The sequence below is a fragment of the Desmodus rotundus genome, chromosome 10 (genome assembly GCF_022682495.2).
Source record: "Desmodus rotundus isolate HL8 chromosome 10, HLdesRot8A.1, whole genome shotgun sequence".
Lineage (NCBI taxonomy): Eukaryota > Metazoa > Chordata > Mammalia > Chiroptera > Phyllostomidae > Desmodus > Desmodus rotundus.
In genome coordinates, this window is record NC_071396.1 from 62,614,675 (window position 1) to 62,633,223 (window position 18,549).

Genomic DNA, 18,549 nt, shown 5'->3' on the forward strand with positions numbered 1-18,549 from the left:
TGGTATGCTTGAAGTTGTCCCAGAGGCTTCTTACATTATCCTGTTTTAGATTTTTTTTCCTTCTTTTTTTTTTTTTTTTTTGCTGTTTTGATTGTTTTCTGCTTCCCTATCTTCCATATCTTTGATTTGATCCTCTGCTTCACCTACTCTGCTATTGATTCCCTGTAGTGTGTTCTTCATTCAGTTATTAATTTCTGACTGGTTTCTTTTAATGTTTTCTGTCTCCGTTTTTATGTTTGCTATCCCTTTGTGGAAGTTTTAAGTAAGTTTATCTACTTTTCCCCTTGGTTCATTGAGCATCCTATAACCAGTGTTTTGAACTCTGCATCTGGTAGATTGCTTATCTCCATTTGTTTAGTTCTCTTTTTGGAGTTTTTTTTTCTTTTCTTGTATTTGTGACATGATTCTTTGTCTCCTCATTTTGGCTGCCTCCTTGTGTTTGTTTCTGTATATTAGGTAGAGCTGCTATATCTCTCAGGCTTGGTAGAGTGGCCTTGTGCAATAGCTGTCCTGTAGGGTCCAGTGACACAGCCTCTCCAATTATTGAGCTAGGCACTCCAGGTGTGCCCCTTTGTGGGCTGTGTAACCCTCCTGTTGTAGTTGAACCTTAATTGCTGTTAGCACCTCAGTGGGAGGGATTTACCCCCCAGGCCAGTGGGCTCCAAGCATTGACTGGGAGCATTGGCTGCCACCACTGTGGAGGATTAGCTTTGTAGGGCCTAACCCCTCAGTGCAGTACTTACTTCAGCAAGGCTCTGGTCCCCAGTGAGTTTGCCCCTTGAGTGTGTCATTGTGGAAGTGGGAAAGTCTTCACAAGTAAAAACTAAATACAACTAAAAGCTGGACTTGCTTAGTGGTGTGAGAACTATTGCTGTGCATGTTATTATTGAATGGCTTGCAGGAAAAATGAATTTATTGAGTCTGAAATTCTCTGGCCCCTTATTCCTTTTTACCTCCTTTGGACAGTTTCTTTTATACCAAATTTTGATAATAGGTTTTTTGGGAAGGAATTATTGGGCTGAAACAGAATAGACTATTAATTTATCTTTACATGATTATGGGAAATAGCCTAAAGAGAGAGGTTGGAGGTTAAAGATATAGAAGAGGATGATTGTGGAGCCAGAAACCTCAGAATGCAAGCACTGGTGGGAGCAAGAGCACAAAGGTAGAAGAATTGACCTTGAAATGACACAGTTGGCAGAAGTGAGATTGCTGGAAAAGTAATTTGTTCTCACTGACAAACTGATAATATTAATGTCATCAGAAGTTATTTTTGGCTTTTTGGGAAATACTCATGATCACTTTTTTGCCTTTCCTTTAGTCACTGCTGATTTCTGTGTGAATGAGGCTGGGGCATGAGAAGGGAAGAGAAAAGGAATGGAGTCTTGTGAGCCTATTGGGACCTATGTGGAAAGGGCAAAACCTAAATCATGGAATAATGATTGTAGTAAGTGGTGGCTCGGAAAGAATTTGGTTGGCTCGTTAGTTTTGAAATCATGGAACTCTTAACTAGTCATTTTTCTTAAAAATTTTTCTTTTAAATTGTATTTTTGGTCATTCTTCTTTATTAGAAATTAGTAATTCAAATGTTATCAGAGTAAGATTATATAGTTTCACTCATTTGGAATCTAATGAACTGAACTAACAAGTAAAATAGGGACAGACTTGTAAATGGAGAGCAGGATGACAGCTAAGAGGGTGGAGGGATTGAGCAAAAAGGAAGAAGAACTCAAGGACATGGACAACAGTGTGGTGATTGCTGGGGGAGGGTGATATTAAGGGACTAAATGATAATGGGAAATATACAATAAAGATTAAATTAAAAAAAATAAAATAAACACAAATTTTTTTATTGTAATTTTGGTCATTATTAGAAATTAGTAGTTCAGTTATTGTCAGAGTAAGATAAGTTTTACCATTTGTGAGTTAGCTACTTTTTATTTATTTTTATTGATTTTTTTTTTGAGAGAGGAAGGGAAAGAGAAACATCAATTTGTTGTTCCATTTATTTATGCATTCATTGGTTGATTATGTGGCCTGACCAGGAATCGGACCTGCAACCTTGATGTAATGGGATGACACTCTAACCAACTCAACTACCTGGTCAGGGCTGCCAGCTACTTTTTAGAAGATATCAAGCAAACTCAATTCTAGTACTTATCATGGGCAGCTAATTAAGCACAGTAAATTAAAGCTGTCTTATTCTAAAATACTTCGCTTACAATGTCTACTACATATTTCCCACTGTTGGTTAGTCCTAATGCTCAGTGCTTTTACTTGGTTGCACATTCTCGTGTGTGAAATACTGTGACTTTCCTTGAAGATTGCCTGCATTCTCACACCTTGTAGTCTGCACATGTTGCATATACTGTGCCTACCTTCTTGATGGGAAACATCATCAAGAATAGACTCCAGTCTCCTTAGGCAACCTTATAAGCTCTACCTTCTCCCATTCCTGAGCCCTGTATATTCTTTTATTTGAGTATTAATCACATTATTATAACTGCTTGTCTGTCTAGCTCCTTGAGGGTTGTGTCATTTTTCTTTGTTTCCCCACCATTTGCCTGTAGGTCTGAGACATTATGGATGCTTAAGTATTTATTAAATAAAAGAATACCCCCCACCACTTTTTAAAAAAGGATTTTATTTATTTATTTTCAGAGAGAGGGGAAGGGAGGGAGAAAGAGAGGGAGAGAAACATCCATGTGTGAGAGAAACATCAGTTGGTTTCTTCTCACACATCCCCAAAGGGGAACCTGCCCCACAACCCAGGCATGTGCCCTGACAAGGAGTCAAACCAGTTACCTCTTAGTGCACAGGCCAGTGCTCAATCCACTGAGCCACACCAGCCAGGGCTGTTCTCCTTTTAAAGTATCAGCACCTTGGTTTATTCTAACTCCCTCATTTACAGCTAAGGATACAGCAGTGCAAAATGCGGTTGTGACTTATGTGAAGTTACCATATCTGTTAGTGATACAGCTCGAACCCAAATTTGGTCCTTGTGATTCTCATTACAGTGTTTTCATTTGCCAGTGTGACCATCTGAATTGCTTCCTTCTTATGTTGTAATTGAGATTAATGACATTGAGGGAGTCATTTTAATTTTTGATGACAGGGAGTGAATGGAATGTGTTATAGTAAGTAGGGTCATTTTGGGACTAGAGGCCTTTAAAACAGTATCTGGGATCTATGGATAAGACTGGATTTCCAAGTCCTCTGAAACTGTATGCTAAAGTGTGTGTGCGTAGTCGCTGGGATATTTAGTTTCTATGTGATTACATAGCTTTTGTCAGATTATTAATTCTCTGTGACTCCTCAAAAGATAATGCCCTGGCTGGTGTGGCTCAGTGGATTGAGTGTGGGCCTGCAAACCAAAGGGTTGCTGGTTCAATTCCCAGTCAAGGCACATGCCTGGGTTGCGGGCCAGGTCCCCAGTAGGGGGCACAGGAGAAGCAACCACACATTGATGTTTCTCTCCCGCTCTCTCTTCCCTCCCCTCCCTCTAAAAATAAATAAATCAAATCTAAAAAAAAAAAAAAAAGATAAGGACCTCTGCTTGAAGGGAAGAAAGCCTTGGGAATGGTGCCCCAGTAGAGAATATATAACTAGAAATCATATTCTTTTTCCTTTGAGATAACAAAGTCTATCCGGAAAAAGTCCAACCATTGTTAATATAATGAGAATGGTTTAAGGAACATCAATGTAACCTCGAAGCCAAGGAGAGTGGACTGGAATGCTCATTCGTGGAAAATGATGACTGCACTGTACTAGTCAGTGGGGGCGGTAGACCTTGTTGAGTGAACATGTGTACTGTGTGGCTATTGCATTCAAAATGAGCAAGTAGAGCAAAAGCTCTGCATCAGATTTTGCATTAAACTTGAACATTCCTCCACGGAAACTATTTGGATGATTCAGAAGGACTCAGCTATGGGCACCTGGTGATTGGAAGCTTCATCATGACAGCGGAACTGTTCATGCATCATGTCTTATGCAGAGTTTTTTGGTGAAACATCAAATCACCCAGGTGACTCAGCCCCACTAAGCCCAGGTGTGGCACCCTGTGACTTCTGGCTTTTCCCAAAACTAAAATCACCTTTGCAAGAGAAGAGATTTCAGACCATCAATGAGATTCAGGAAAATACAATGGGGCAGGTGATGGTGATTGGGAGAACTGTGTAAGGTCCCAAGATGCCTACTTTGTTGGGGACTGAGGCGTTATTATCCAGTGTGCAGTGTTTCTTGTGTCTTGTATCATCTTCAGTAAATGTCTCTATTTTTCATGTTGCATGACTGAACAGATCTTGTACGTTCTATAGGTTACTGATATTTATAATTATGTAAATCTTGATACATTTGCCCCCTATCCTTTCTCACTTGCCTCTTGTTCAGTATCTAGATTTGAACAGAATTTCAACAAACCATTTTTTGTGGATTTCCCACAACCTTAGTATCCACAGAATTCCCCATTTGCAGTTGGAGAACTATTACAGCTCTTGCAGTCTGTTGCTGTTTTGTCTGTCTGTTTGCTTTCTTTTCTTATTCTGCTCATTCTCTTTCAGATAGTAAACAATAAGGACAGATAAGATCTAGAAAAGCAAAATTACAATTTACATAAGTATGCTCTTCACTTTGTCAAATAAGTATTCATATGATTTGTTTACTCTGGAAATTCCTATCTAGATTCTCTACACTGTGTTCTCTGTGGTGGTTCCACTTAATGTTCCATTAAAGTCATTTCTTGTTGGTCAACTGTTAGGGGCAGAGAAAATTTAAACCAGCTAGTAAATTAGAACTTTTGGTAATACCCTCCATTACTTGGATAATAGGGAGTAGCCATATATTAAGTCAGTTTAGAAAGTAAAATTCAAAACATAGCAGCTGATAACTGAGGAAGGGATACAGTTCAGCAGGTTAATTTTAAAGACTGTAACTTCTGACTTTCCTGTTCTGAGTAGAATACTAAACTTTTAATATTGTTAATTAGAGTGATGTTCTACCTTGCCAGGTCATTGTCTGGAATAACTATTAAAAAATAAATGTAGCGCTGTAATCAGGCAGCCTAGGGTCTGGCTGCTTGTCTCTCTCTATATGCATAACACGAAGATTTGTGGGGAATGAAATAGGTTTCCTTTTATTAAAAGGCTTCCCATTTTGAGGGAGCTGGGAGCAATCCTGCTCTGAACCCACCTCTCCTGGAAAGCACAGAAATCCAGCTACCCCCTGGAAGATTAAAGTCCAAATCAATGTACAGAAGTTCTCTATGTCCTGCCTGGTATGGCTTAGGGGATTGAACGCCGGCCTCTGAACCAAAGGGTCACCAGTTGGATTCCCAGTCAGGGCACATGCCTGGGTTGTGGGCCAGGTCCCCAGTAGGGGGCACAGAAGAGGCAACCACACATTGATGTTTCTCTCCCTTTCTCCCTTCCTTCCCCTGCCTTTAAAAATAAATAAATAAAATCTTTTTTTTTTTTTTAAGTTCTCCATTATTGCTTCTCTGTAGCCCAAGGTTGTTGTTACTGGAATGGGTCTCTGTCTTTCCAGGTCTAGGCCCTCTCTCTCCCTCATGCCAGAGTTTCCATTGCCTCCCAGCAGCTCGCTCTCTGTCTCTCTTTCTCTCTGTCAGGGTCTAGGGTGCATTGCCAGATTACTCCAGATGTTTCTTGTGTCTTGTATCTTGTATCCAGGTGGTTGTTCAGGGGAAGCTTCATTGATGGAGAATTTCCTAGCTCATGCCTCCATGTGTTGCTCTCAGCCTCTGTGCACTGCTCTCAGGGTGAGACAGTAGAATCAATCTAGGACCCATGTGCTGGGCTGCACTGGGTAATAGCATCCCAAGGGCTGGCCCCTGGTGAGGGATACATTCCAGCATGGGGCCCTGCCTCTGGTAGCTGGTTTTCAAGCACGTGGGTCCTAAGATCCAATTGGTGCCGGTATCTGTCGCTCCTGACAGTGTAGGGTAAAGTGAGAGAGAGAGAGAGAGAGAGAGAGAGAGAGAGAGAGAGAGGCTTCTGCTCACCTTCTGTTTTAAAGTCCTCTCCCAAAATCCCACGTGTATCAGAAGCCAGAGGGAGTGTCTAGCTTTACAACCAGTGTGTTTCATGTTCTCCATGTTTGCCTTTGCCCCTCTTCCAGCATCCATGTTTATTAGCAAGAGGGCAAAGTCTTAAACCACACATGCTCTGTACTAGCTCCCTTTTGCTGAGTCATGAGCTCCGCTGCCTTTGGCAACCTGCCTTCTCCAGCAGCCCCTCCCTTCATGGGAGTGGGGAGAGACAAGACACTTACAATCTTTGATTCTGCCTTGGAGTTTTTTCTTGCCCTCTGCCTTCTCCTAGGGATCTGGCCTGCCTCGTCTGTTATACTGCTATTTTAAATGTATTTAATGTGGTGTTAATTTAATGCTTTATTAATGGTAGAGTAATAGTAATGGTTATAGATCATAAACATCTTTTGACATCTTTAAGATGAAATCCATGAGAGAGAGAAATACACACATACATAAAGTCCTCCAAAACTTACCATGTGCTTTCAGGGGGGTTTTAGGCCCCCTAAAGACTGTTTGAGGTTGATGACCTTTAGGAAAAAATCCTGGTCAAGAAACTGATTTAAGATTAGATACTTTTATCTGTGGATTTCTTTTTTTTTTTTTTAAGATTTTATTTATTTTTAGAAGGTGGGAGAGAGGGAGAGAAACATCAGTGTCTGGTTGCCTCTTGAATGTCCCCCACCAGTGACTTGGCCTGTAACCCAGGCATGTGCCCTGACCGGAAGTCGAACTAGTGACCCTTTGGTTCACAGGCTAGCACTCAGTCCACTGAGCCACACCAGCCAGGGCTATCTATGGATTTGTGATATCTTTTTCAAGGTAATAGTTTCGTGACTGTTTGTTTTAATGTGTTCTCTTTATTCTTTCACAATCTAGTATGTCTGATTTAATGTACTGTTTCTTCTGTCAGTTTCATTTGATTCATACCACTAATCACTAGTAACTTCATTTTTTTTTTCATAAGTGAGATTTTATTGGTTGTTTTGAGGATAAGTACATAGACATTTCAATTTGTATACAATTCTTAACATATATACCAAAAATGTAAAGTCAGCAGTTCTGGCCAAGATAGATGTATATGTAGATATGCTTTGCTTCTTTGCACAACCAAAAGGAGGACAGCAACTAATTTAAAAACAATAAACAACCAGAACTGCCAGGAAATCGAACTGTGTGGAAGTCCAACAACAAGGAGTTAAAGAAGAAACAGTATTCTAGACTAGTAGGAGGGGCAAGATGGGCACCAGGGGCGGAGAGGACACTCTGCAAGGCAGCAGCTGGCAGACCTGGTAGTTCCACATTTGTTTGCAGATAAACCGGGAGGAACAGATAAACCTGGGGAGTGAGATAAATCATGAAACCCTGGGTTCCAGGACAGGGAAATAAAGCCTTAAAAACCTCTGGCTGTAAAAATCTGTGGGAGTTGCAGTGGTGGGAGAAACTCCTAGCCTCCTAGGAGAGTTTGTTGGAGAGACCCAAAGTGTCCTAGAATGTTCACAAGCCCACCCACCCAGGAATCAGCCCCAGAAGGGTCCACTTTGCTTCTGGGTAGCGGAGGAAGTGACTGAAAGCGGGGCGAGAGCTGAGCAAGTGGCATTGTTCTCTTTCTGACTCCTCCCCCACATACAGCCCCACAACCTGGTGAAGTGGGTTGCCCAACCCTGGCCAATGCCTAAGGCTCTACTCCTTACAACCTAACAGATGCACTGAGACAAAGAAAAATGGCCCAGACGAAAGAACAGATCAAAATTCCAGAAAAGAACTAAGCAATGAGGAGATAGACAACCTATCAGATGCAGAGTTCAAAACACTGGTGATTAGGATGCCCACAGAAATGATTGAGTATGGCTGCAAAATAGAAGAAGTGAAGGCTATCCAAAGTGAAATAAAGCAAAATATACAGGGAACCAACAGTGAAGGGAAGGAAACAAAAGGAAGAAATAAACATCCAGCTGGGATAGAATGAAGAAACAAGAATTGAATGAGGAAAGGCTTAGGAACCTCCCAGACAACTTTAAACATTTCAACATCTGAATCATAGGGGTGCCAGAAGGAGAACAACAACAGCAAGAAATTGAAAACTTATTTGAACAAATAATGAAGGAAAACTTCCCCAATCTGGAGAAGGAAATAGACATGAAAGTCCAGGAAGCTGAGAGAGTCCCAAAGAAGTTGTATCCAAGGAAGAGCACACCAAGACACATCACAATTAAATTACCCAAGATTAAAGATAAGGAGAGAATCTTAAAAGCAGCAAAAGGAAAGGAGAGAGTTACCTACAAAGGACTTCCCAAGGGCTATTGGGTGATTTCTCAAAAGAAACCTTAAGGATAGAAGGGGCTGGAAAGAAGTATTCCAAGTCATGAAAGGCAAGGACCTACATCCAAGAATACTCTCTCCAGCAAAGCTATCATTTAGAATGGAAGGGCAGATAAAGTGCTTCCCAGATAAGCTCAAGTTAAAGAGGAGTTCATCCTCACCAAGCCCTTATTATATGAAATGTTAAAGGGACTTATCTAAGAAAAAGATCAAAACTATGAATTGTAAGGACAACAAACTCACAAGTATCCATAACTGAACCTAAAAAAACAAAACAAACTAAGCAACCAACTAGAACAGAAACAGAATCACAGAAATGGAGATCACATGGAGGGATATCTGCGGGGGGCAGGAGAGAATGGGGGGGAAAGTACAGGGAATAAGAAGCATAATTGGTAGGCACAAAGCAAACGGGGAGGTTAAAAATAATGTAGAAAATGGTGAAACCAAAGAACCTATGTGTACAACACCTGGACATTAACTAAAGGGGGGGGGCAATGCTGGAGGAAGGGGAGGATCCAGGGCGGAGGGGGATAAAGGGGAGAAAAATTGGGACAACTATAATAGCAAAATCAATAAAATATACCAAAAAATAATGTTAAGTCATATATTGTGGTTTTTCCTGAAGTCGTCCAGTGACTTTTCAGCTTAAAATTTGAAGACTAATTTTCTCAATAGAGGATCTAGTACCAGTATCTTCAGATGTTGATGTGCTTGTTACAGCAGTCTGACTAATTCACAACTTAATATCATATATAGTACATAATCAAATTTTCAATGTTTCACAGCATATTACAAAGTTACTAGGAAAACTGGAGTACCACAACAAAGATGTTACAGAGTGCACAAAATTCTTACAGGGAGAGCCCAGGTCAAGGGGTGGTTTTCTTAAGGAGGCAGTTCTACCAAAAACATGAGAATAGAAGTAATTTTAAAATGTTCAAGATACAGTAAATGCATGACTGACTCCAAATTGCCACTTAATATGCTTTGTATTATAGGGTATAAAAACCGCCCCCATCTATGGAATGTTAAGCTGACACCCCCAAAAATCAAAGTCTCCCTTGTTCAATATCCCAGTATTTTCTGGCTACAAGCAAATGATTTCACCTTTTAAAAAAGCATTTACACTTGAAAAAAATGGGATGAGGTGGAATTTCCTTCTTAAAAATGTTTCTAGAGCTACTAAAAAACTTGCATTTGCAAAATAGTTGATAAAAATATTCCTCTGGATTGTAGAAGAATGGAGACAGGGACCAATGTAGAAGAATGTAGAAGACATGATACATGAAATTAATCAGACTTGACTTCTTTTTCTCTGCTTCATCTGAGGCTGAACTCTCCTCGTTTTTAGTTTCTCCATTTTCTGTAGGTAGATGTTTAGGTTCCTGGTTAGCTATTTCAGCCTGTTTTCCCTTTGTTCCCCTTTTCCTTTTCATTTATACTTTTTTGCCTGCAGATTTATCCTTTCCTGCCACCTTTTTTGGCGTGGTTTCCATAGGTTTAGCTGACAACCTCTCTGATCTTTTGGGCTCCTCCTTCGCTGCCCGCTTGGTGGAGCTGACCTTCTTCTAGGGCATAATAGTGGAGGGGCAGGCCTGTGCAGAGTGCCTGAGGGCCTCAGTAGGCAGAGAACTTTTGCAAACCTGAACTGCCTGGCTGCTTCCACTTCATTAGCCTCATTTGTACCTTTAATTCAAACTGCTCTTATTCCTCTGAAGAAAATCTCATACTGAATTATTTTGTTTCTTCTCTTACTGTATTTGAACAGATTTGTCCTGTTAAAGCTAACAGTTTCTCTTAACAGTTTACTTAATAGTGCTTCTAGGAATTTCTTAGGTGGGTTGGAGTAAGGTCATATGGCTTCCTATTTCTATTTGAGGGCTGGTACGCTGGGATAACCTTAGAAAATTGTCTCTCTATGGCAGTAGGAATTGCCTCTGTGCTGATTTATGTCTTAATTACTGAAGTTATAAAACAGGTTCACATTCCACATCTTAAAGTTTTTATTCTTTAAATCTCTATTGCTGTAACTTAATTTCCATCATTGTTAGGGTGAAATAGTTATTTCGTAATACTTTATTATATAATATTAAATAATATTTTTGTACTTGGTACATATCTTTGTTCTATATAGTACACAGAAAATTTTATATCTTTGTTGTCCTGTAGAATAGTCTACCTTGAACTGTTGTGATAGAGCAGCGAATAAAAATTAGGAAACTGGAAAAGGGTAATCTATTAATTTTGTAAGAAAAAATAGGACTTTAAGACAATCCCAAATTGATAAATTTTCTACTTACAGGAAAATATACCTGTATTTCTTTCTTTGTACTTAAAATCCCTAAGAGAATCCTGAATCACATGGTGGTTAAACATTCACTTTCTTTTTTTTTAGTCAAATATTTTTGCATATATTCTGGCTAAAGATACTGTGGAGGAACACGATCAAGTATGAAGCTAAATATCTTGCATTCTTCAAAAACCATTATTTTAGTGTTCAGGCTTGGTTATGGCCCTTAATATACCTATCACTGGTTGGGGAGATAAGATTCCTGGTGGAATAAGTTCTGCTGTGCACCATACTTCTCTTTGAGAAGCTCTCCTCTTTGAGGGAGAGAGTTTAGCAAGGATGAAATAACTAATCTTGGCTGAGCTCTTAGTTTGTATTAGGCATTTGCTGTATACTTAAATGAATTATCTAAGAAGTGGCTACAAATGAGAAAACTGAGACTCAGTTTTTCCAAATTTATGGTATATTTGAGTGGTAGATCCAGATAAGAGTCCAGGACTTACCTGTAGAGTCTGTGTTTGAAGAAATAAGTAATTTGTTTAGGATTACATGAACATGGCAAAAATTAAAACCGTACAGAATGGTATGTATTAGTGGAAAAGTCTGTCACTGTCCCCTGTTCTCCCTAGTTCCTCCCTAGCCAGACATATTTTATCCTTATGTAGGTTGTTGTCTGCTTGCCTCCCTTTCTCCCTCTATCTAGCCCATCCCTATGAAATAAATATTAGTATACTGTTTTATGCCTTGCTTTTTTTCACTTAATATATCTTAGAAATTCTTCTATACAGATCTCATGTGTTCATTTTAACAGTTAAATAGTGTTCATTAACTACTTGTTTATCATGGATATGTAGGTTATTTCTCCATGTCAATTAGCTATTATAAACAATGCTGTATTTAACCTTTCAAAGAAGTTGTACCAATGTACACACGTTTCCACCAATAGTTTAAGAAAGTGCCCATTTCCCTATACCTTCATCTACCCAGTTATGTTATCAAATTTTGATCTATGTCTGATAGATAAAAATGGTCTTTCTATAGTTATAATTTGCACTTCTGTCATTATGAATGAAGTTGAACCATTTTCCTTATTTTTAAAAGCCAGTTTTTTTCCCTCTTTTTGATATAGGAGCTGTTTACATATTAAGGAAGTTAAGCATTTGCCATATATTGCAAATTTTTTTTCAGTTTATGATTATCTTTGGACATGTTTATGGTATATTTTTGTGAAATCAGATTTATCAGCCTTTACTAGTTTTTTTTGTGTGTGTGTATGTGTGTGTGTGCCATGGCTTAAAAGACCTTCTATATTCGATTGCAAAAATTTTTTTCCAGTGTTTACTGATACAGTTTTGTAGGTTTATTTATTTTATGTTGAAATCATTGCTCAATCATGACTTAATTTTGGTATGAAGAATGAGGAAGACATTCAATTAAATTTGTGGTAAAACACATATAACAAAGCCTGACATTTTTAAGAATACAATATAATGTTATTTATTCCATTTACAGTGTTGTGAAACCATCATCAGTATTTCCAAAACCCTTTCAGCACCCCAAATGGAATCTCTGTACCCATTAAGAAATAACTCCCTATTTCTCCCTACCCCTAGTCCCTGGTAACCTCTACTCAACTTTGTATCTGTGAATTTACCTATTCTAGATACCTCATACAAGTGGAGTTATGCAGTATTTGTCTCCTTGTCTCTGGATTATTTGACTTACCATAATGTTGTCAAGGTTGAACTAGGTTATAGCCTATATCAGCTTCATTCCTGTTTATGACTGTAATATTTCTTGGTACATATGTACCACACACATTTTCTTCATTCATTTATTAGTGGACACACATTATTTCTGCCTTTTGGTTATTGTGAATAATGCTGCTGCTGTGAACATTGGTGTGCAAATATCTATTGGAGTCCCTATTTTTGATTCTTTTGTATTTGGACCTAGAAGTGGAATTGGTGGATAATGTTGATGGTAATTCTGTGTTTAGTTTTTTGAGGAACTGCTAAACTGTTTTCCATGGTGGCTGCAAGATTTTACATTCCCACCAGCAATGTGCAAGTGAAACTGGAAAAGTCAGCATTCACGCTGCCTATGACTACCAGAACTATAAATAGAGACAAGAATTGAATCTTTATGGGAACTCAATTCAGATGCCTGGCGATCTGAGAAGATGGTGGGTGATGTACCTTAAAAACCATCTTAAAAATCTCATCTCAAGGTGACCTTTTTTTTTATAAGGAGAAGAAAAGGATCAGTAAGAGGTTTAGAATTCAGGGAAAAAGGTTAATCAGATAAAAGTTGCAGTCCAGCAATTTTCCTAGCATCCCTTCATCTGCTGACCAGTGATTCTTTATGTGTGTCCTGGTCAGCAGACATTCTTTCCCTGGAGCATAATGGCTTAGATACTATCATGATGGATTGCAATCCTCCCGAGGCACAAAGATTGAATTCTTGCTGGCTTCCAGGAGTTAAGGTAAGTCCAGTCATGCATTCCAGTTCCCTGGAACAACAGCTTTCTACATGCATTAGTCACTAAGTCTGTTGACTATAAAGCTAAAAAATTTTTAACTCATGAGTTACCCCATCACAAGGATTCCTATTTATTTCTTCACATCCTCGTTAATACATGTTATTTTCCATTTTGAAAATTACAGTCAGGGCCTGGCCCTGAGTGTGTCTGCCTGTGGCCAGCTGGTAGTGTGTGGGTTCTTGACTTTGTGTAGGAAAGATTGTACAACATAAGTCCAGATGACTATGAGGGTACGTTTATTAAAGCTGGGGACAGTAAAACATGGAAGGGCTTAGCATAGAAGCAAGAGAAGAGCCTAGGCTGGGCTGCTTTGGCTCACTGAGAAGTCAGAGAAAAGGGGATTAGGTTCAGGGGATTAGTTTGGAATTAGTTTGGGATGAGCTGCCGTTTTGCCCAGTGCTCCCCTGATTGCAAACCTGTGGTTAGAGTTTAGGAGATGCATGCCTGTGGGGGAAGAAGCAAGGGACAAAGAGGGGAAAGGGAATGGCATGGGCTGCTCCCCATTGCACTGGGTCCTTTGTCTTGAGTTTTACTCTCTCTCTCTCTTCCAAGCAGGAATCTTAGGTGAGGTTTTAGGAGAGGGTTTCAGCAGAATATTCATCAGTTTTCCAGGTGTGCTCTTTCAGGGTCATGGTTTCTACTGATTGGTCAGTTCCAGACAGGAAGTTGTTAGTCACTGTAACTGGTTTTGGCATTGCCTACCTGGTTCTACTGTTTCTGGGACTGGAGTGGAAATACAACAGAGGCCTAGATGTTATCTCTAGGGAGGGTGACCTTCCGTATCTGGCTGTAAATTGCTTGGCCATTTTGTTAAGCTGTCTTGTCTAAGTTTCTCTATTGCTCTTGTCCTGGCTTTTACTGGCCTGTCTCAATGCAAGTAAGTGTGAATTGGTATGTCATTGTGTTTTAGATTTGCATTTCCCTAATGACTAAGGATGTTGAGCATCTCTTTCATGTGCTTATTGACCATGTATATATCTTTATAGAAAGGCCTATTCAAGTCATTTGTCTTTATTAAAATTATATTTTATTGGTTATGCTATTACAGTTTTCCTAATTTTCCCCCCCTTATCCCCCCTCCACCTCCCAACCCTCCAGCATCCTGCCCTTAGTTCATGTCCATATAAGTTCTTTGAATTCTCTGTTTCAAATACCATTTTTTACCTCTTCCCGTCTATTTTATGCCTACCAATTATGTTTCTTCTTCCCTGTACCTTCTCCCCCCATTCCTCCCCACCCAAAACCCTGCATGTGATGTCCATTTCTCTGATTCTGTTCCTGTTCTAGTTGTTGGCTTAGTTTTTGTTGTTTTTCTTTCTTTTATCTTTTTTAGGTTCATTTGTTGATAGTTGTGAGTTTACTGTCATTTTACTGTTCATAGTTTTTGATCTTCCGTTTCTTAGATAAGTCCCTTTAATATTTCATAGAATAATGGCTTGGTGATGATAAACTCCTTTAACTTGACCTTGTCTGGGAGCACTTTATCTGTGTGCCCTTGCATTCTAAATGATGGCTTCGCTGTATAGAGTATTCTTGGATGTAGGTCCTTGCTTTTCATGACTTCAGATAATTCTTTTCAGCTCCTTCTTGCATGCAAGGTTTTTTTTCAGAAATCAGCTGATAGCCAAATGGGCACTCCTTTGTAGGTAACTCTTTTTTTTTTCCACTTCCTGTTTTTAAGATTCTCTCTTTGTCTTTAATCTTGGGTATCTTAATGATGATATGCCTTGGTGTGTTCTTCTTTGGGTCCAACTTCTTTGGGACTCTGGGCTTCCTGGGCTTTCTGGAAGTCTGTTTCCTTCACCAGATTGGGGAAGTTTTCCTTCATTATTTGTTCAAGTAAGTTTTCAATTTCTTGCTGCCGTTCTTCTCCTTCTGCCACCCCTATAATTCGGATATTGGAATGTTTCAGGTTGTCCCAGAGGTTTCTAAGACTCTCTTCACTTTTTGGAATTCTTGTTTCTTCATTCTGTTCCTGTTGGATGTTTATTTCTTCCTTTTGTTCCAAATCGTTGCTTTGAGTCCTGGTTTCCTTCCTGTCACTGTTGGTTCCCTGAATATTTTGCTTTATTTCACTTTGGGTATCCTTCATTTGTTCTTTCACTTTTCGACCAAGCTCAATCAGTTCTGTGAGCATTTTGATTACCAGGGCTTTAAATTCTCCATCAGATAGGTTGGCTCTCTCCTCCTCAGTTCTCTTACTGAGGTTTACTCTGCTCTTTCATTTGGGCCATATTTCTTTGTCTCGGCACACCTGAGAAGTTGTAAGGGGGTGGGGCCTTAGGAATTCACTTGGGCAGGGCCATCCTCTTTGCTGCACTGTGGCACTGCCTGTGGGGGAGGGACCAGACAGGGAGTGATGCAACTCGCCTGCTTGTCTCTGGTGCACTTTTCAATGAACTCTCTCCTGTGAGACTGGGAGTTCTCCCACCACAGCTACCTCTGAGTCTCAGTTTTACCTTAAGTCAGCCCCTCCCCACAGCCTGCTGCCTGGCAGCAGCCAGCCCCGCCCCCACCTTCTGCTTCTTCACTCCTGTTTCTCTTCATCCAGTGCCTTACAGGTCTGGTTGTTCTGTTTGACTGTTTCTTTAATTCCTTGGTTGTCTGATTTCCATGCAGTTTGATTTTCTGGCACTTATGGTTGTTTATTGATTTTAGATTGGTTGTTATCCTCCTTTTGGTTGCATGAGGAAGCAAAGGGTTTCTACTTACCCCTCGATCTTGGCTGGAACTCCCTACTGCCTCCCCTCACCACCCCCCCTTTGTTTTTTTAAGTTAAGACTTTAGCCCCAACCATTCTGGCTTGGTTGGTTGTCATCCTGCAAAGCAAAAGGTTGCCTGGTTTAATCCCTGGTCAGGGCACATGCCTGGACTGTGGGCCTGGTCCCCACTTGGAGTGTGTGTGAGAGGTAACCAGTTGATGTTTCTCTCACACATTGCTGTTTTTCGCCCTCTCTTCCTCCCTTCTGCTCTCTCTAAAAATAAGTAAATGAAATCTTTAAAAAGATAAAATAAAATTAAGACTTTATTATTTTTTTATAATACTGTAGTTTTAGGCTCACAGCATAATTTAGGGGAAGATACCAAATTTTCCTATATATCCCCTGCCCCTAAACATGCATAGCCTCCCCCATTTCCAGAATCTCACACCAGAGTGGTATATTTGTTAAAATTGATGAACCTTCATTGACACATCATAATTATCCAAAGTTCATAGATTATCTTAGGTTTCACTCTTGGTGGTATACATTCTGTGGTTTAAACAAATGTATACATATATGTCATTATATCTGTCATTATAGCATCATGCAGAGTATTTTCACTGTCCTAAAAATCCTCAGTAGTCTGCCTATTCATTTCTCCTTCTCACCCGTAAAACCCCTGATCTTTTGTCTTCATATTACATATTTGCCTTTTTCATAATGTTATATAGTTGCAACCATATAGTAATGTCTGTAGTCTTTTCTCATTGGCTTATTTTACTTAGTAATGTGCACTTAAGGTTCCTTCATTTTGTTTCGTGGCTTGATAGCTCATTTCTTTTAGTACTGAAGCTATTTTATTGTCTGCATGTACCACAGATTATCTGTTTCCCTAGTGAAGGGCATCTTGGTTACTTCCAAATTTTGGCAGTTATGAATACAGCTGCTATAAACATCCATGTGCAGGATTTCGTGTGGACATGTTTTAACCTCCTTTGGGTAAATACCAAAGGAGCATGATTGCTGGATCATATATGCTAAGAGTATGTTTAGTTTTGTAAGAAACTGCCAAACTATCTTTCAAAGTACTTGTACCATTTTTTATTACCACCAGCATTGAATGAGATTTACTGTTGTTCCACATTCTTGTCAGTATTTGGTGTTGTAAGTGTTCTGGGTTATGGCCATTCAGTAAGTGTCTTTGCCTATTTTTAAATTTTTAAAATTGTTACTCTATTATAGTTGTCCCAGTTTTTCCCCCTTTGCCCTGCTCCACCCAGCCCACAGCCCATCACAGTCAATCCCCACATCATTGTACATGTCCATTGCTCCTTCATATGTGTTCTTTGACTAGTCCCTTCCCCTTCTTTCCACCATTGTCCCCCGCCCCCTTCCCCTCTGGCTGCTATCAGTCTCTTCCATGTTTCCATGCCTCTGGTTTTATGTTGCTTGTTAGTTTATTTTGTTCATTAGATTCTTGTTATAAGTGAGATCATATTATATTTGTCTTTCACTGACTAGCTTATTTCACTTAGAATAGTCTCCAGTTCTGTCCATGCTGTCACAAAAGGTAGGGGTTCCTTCTTTCTTTCTACTGTGTAGTATTCAATTGTGTAAATGTACCACATTTACAGTTTTTTGATCCACTCATTTACTTTTGGGCACTTAGGTTGTTTCCAGCATGTGGATGGCTATTATAAACAGCTCTGCACGGAACATAGGGGTGTGTAAGTTCTTTTGAATTGGTGTTTCGGGATTCTTAGGATATACGCCAGCAGTGAAATTGCTGGGTCAAAAGCAGTTCCTTTTTTAATTGTTTGAGGAAATTCCATACTGTTTTCCACAGTGGCTGCACCAGTCTGCATTCCCACCAACAGTGCAGTAGGATTCCCTTTACTCCACATCCTTGCCAACGCTTGTTTGTTGATATATTAATGATGACCATTCTGATAGGTATGAGCTGATATCTCATTGTGGTTTTAATTTGCACCTCTCTGATGGTTAATGATGTTGAGCATCCTTTGATATGTCTGTGGGCCATCTGTATGTCCTCCTTGGAGAAGTGTCTCTTCAGGTTTTTTGCCCATTTTTTGATGGGATTGTTTGTCTTCCTGGTGTTGAGTCATATGAATTATTTATATATTTTGGAGGTTAAACCCTTGTCCGAGGTATCATTGGCAAAAATGTTATCCCATAAGGTTAGTTCCGTTTTCAGGTACTTTATTTTTCTTTTTGCTATTCTAAATTGGATTTCCCCCCCTAGTTTCTCTTTCTGATACTTAATTGTTGGTTTACAGAAATGCCATCAATATCTGACTTTGACTTTGTAACTTGCTATTTTGCCAGATTTACTTATTAGGTCAAGTAGGTTTTTGGTGGAGACTATAGAGTTTTCTATGTATACTATCATGTCATTTTCAAATAACAGTTTTTCTTCCTCCTTTCAAATTTGGATACCTTTTGTTCCTTTTTCTCCTTGTCTGATTTGCTATGGCTAGAACTTCCAGTACATTATTGACTAAGAGTGGTGAAAGTAGACACCCTTGTCTTCTTCCTGATGTTAGGGGAAAGCTTTTCATTTTTACCCATTGAGTATGATGTTGGCTATATGTTTCTCATTATGTGGCCTTTATTATGTTGAGGTATG

General features: G+C 39.5%; 1 protein-coding gene across 4 annotated transcripts in view; it reads left to right on the forward strand.

Annotated features, from left to right (window-relative positions):
• The window catches only part of PTPN2 (protein tyrosine phosphatase non-receptor type 2), a 137,964-nt gene that overhangs the window by 5,714 nt on the left and 113,701 nt on the right, over window positions 1-18,549 (forward strand). Inside the window, exon 1 of one of the 4 annotated variants that reach the window (XM_053912533.2) lies at window positions 12,855-13,143. The exons of the other annotated variants lie outside the window; for them this stretch is intronic. Within the exon in view, the coding sequence (XP_053768508.1) occupies window positions 13,081-13,143 (63 nt within the window). The 5' untranslated portion in view covers window positions 12,855-13,080. Of the gene's footprint in view, window positions 1-12,854; window positions 13,144-18,549 lie in introns of those variants that run through there. 4 annotated transcript variants of the gene reach the window in all.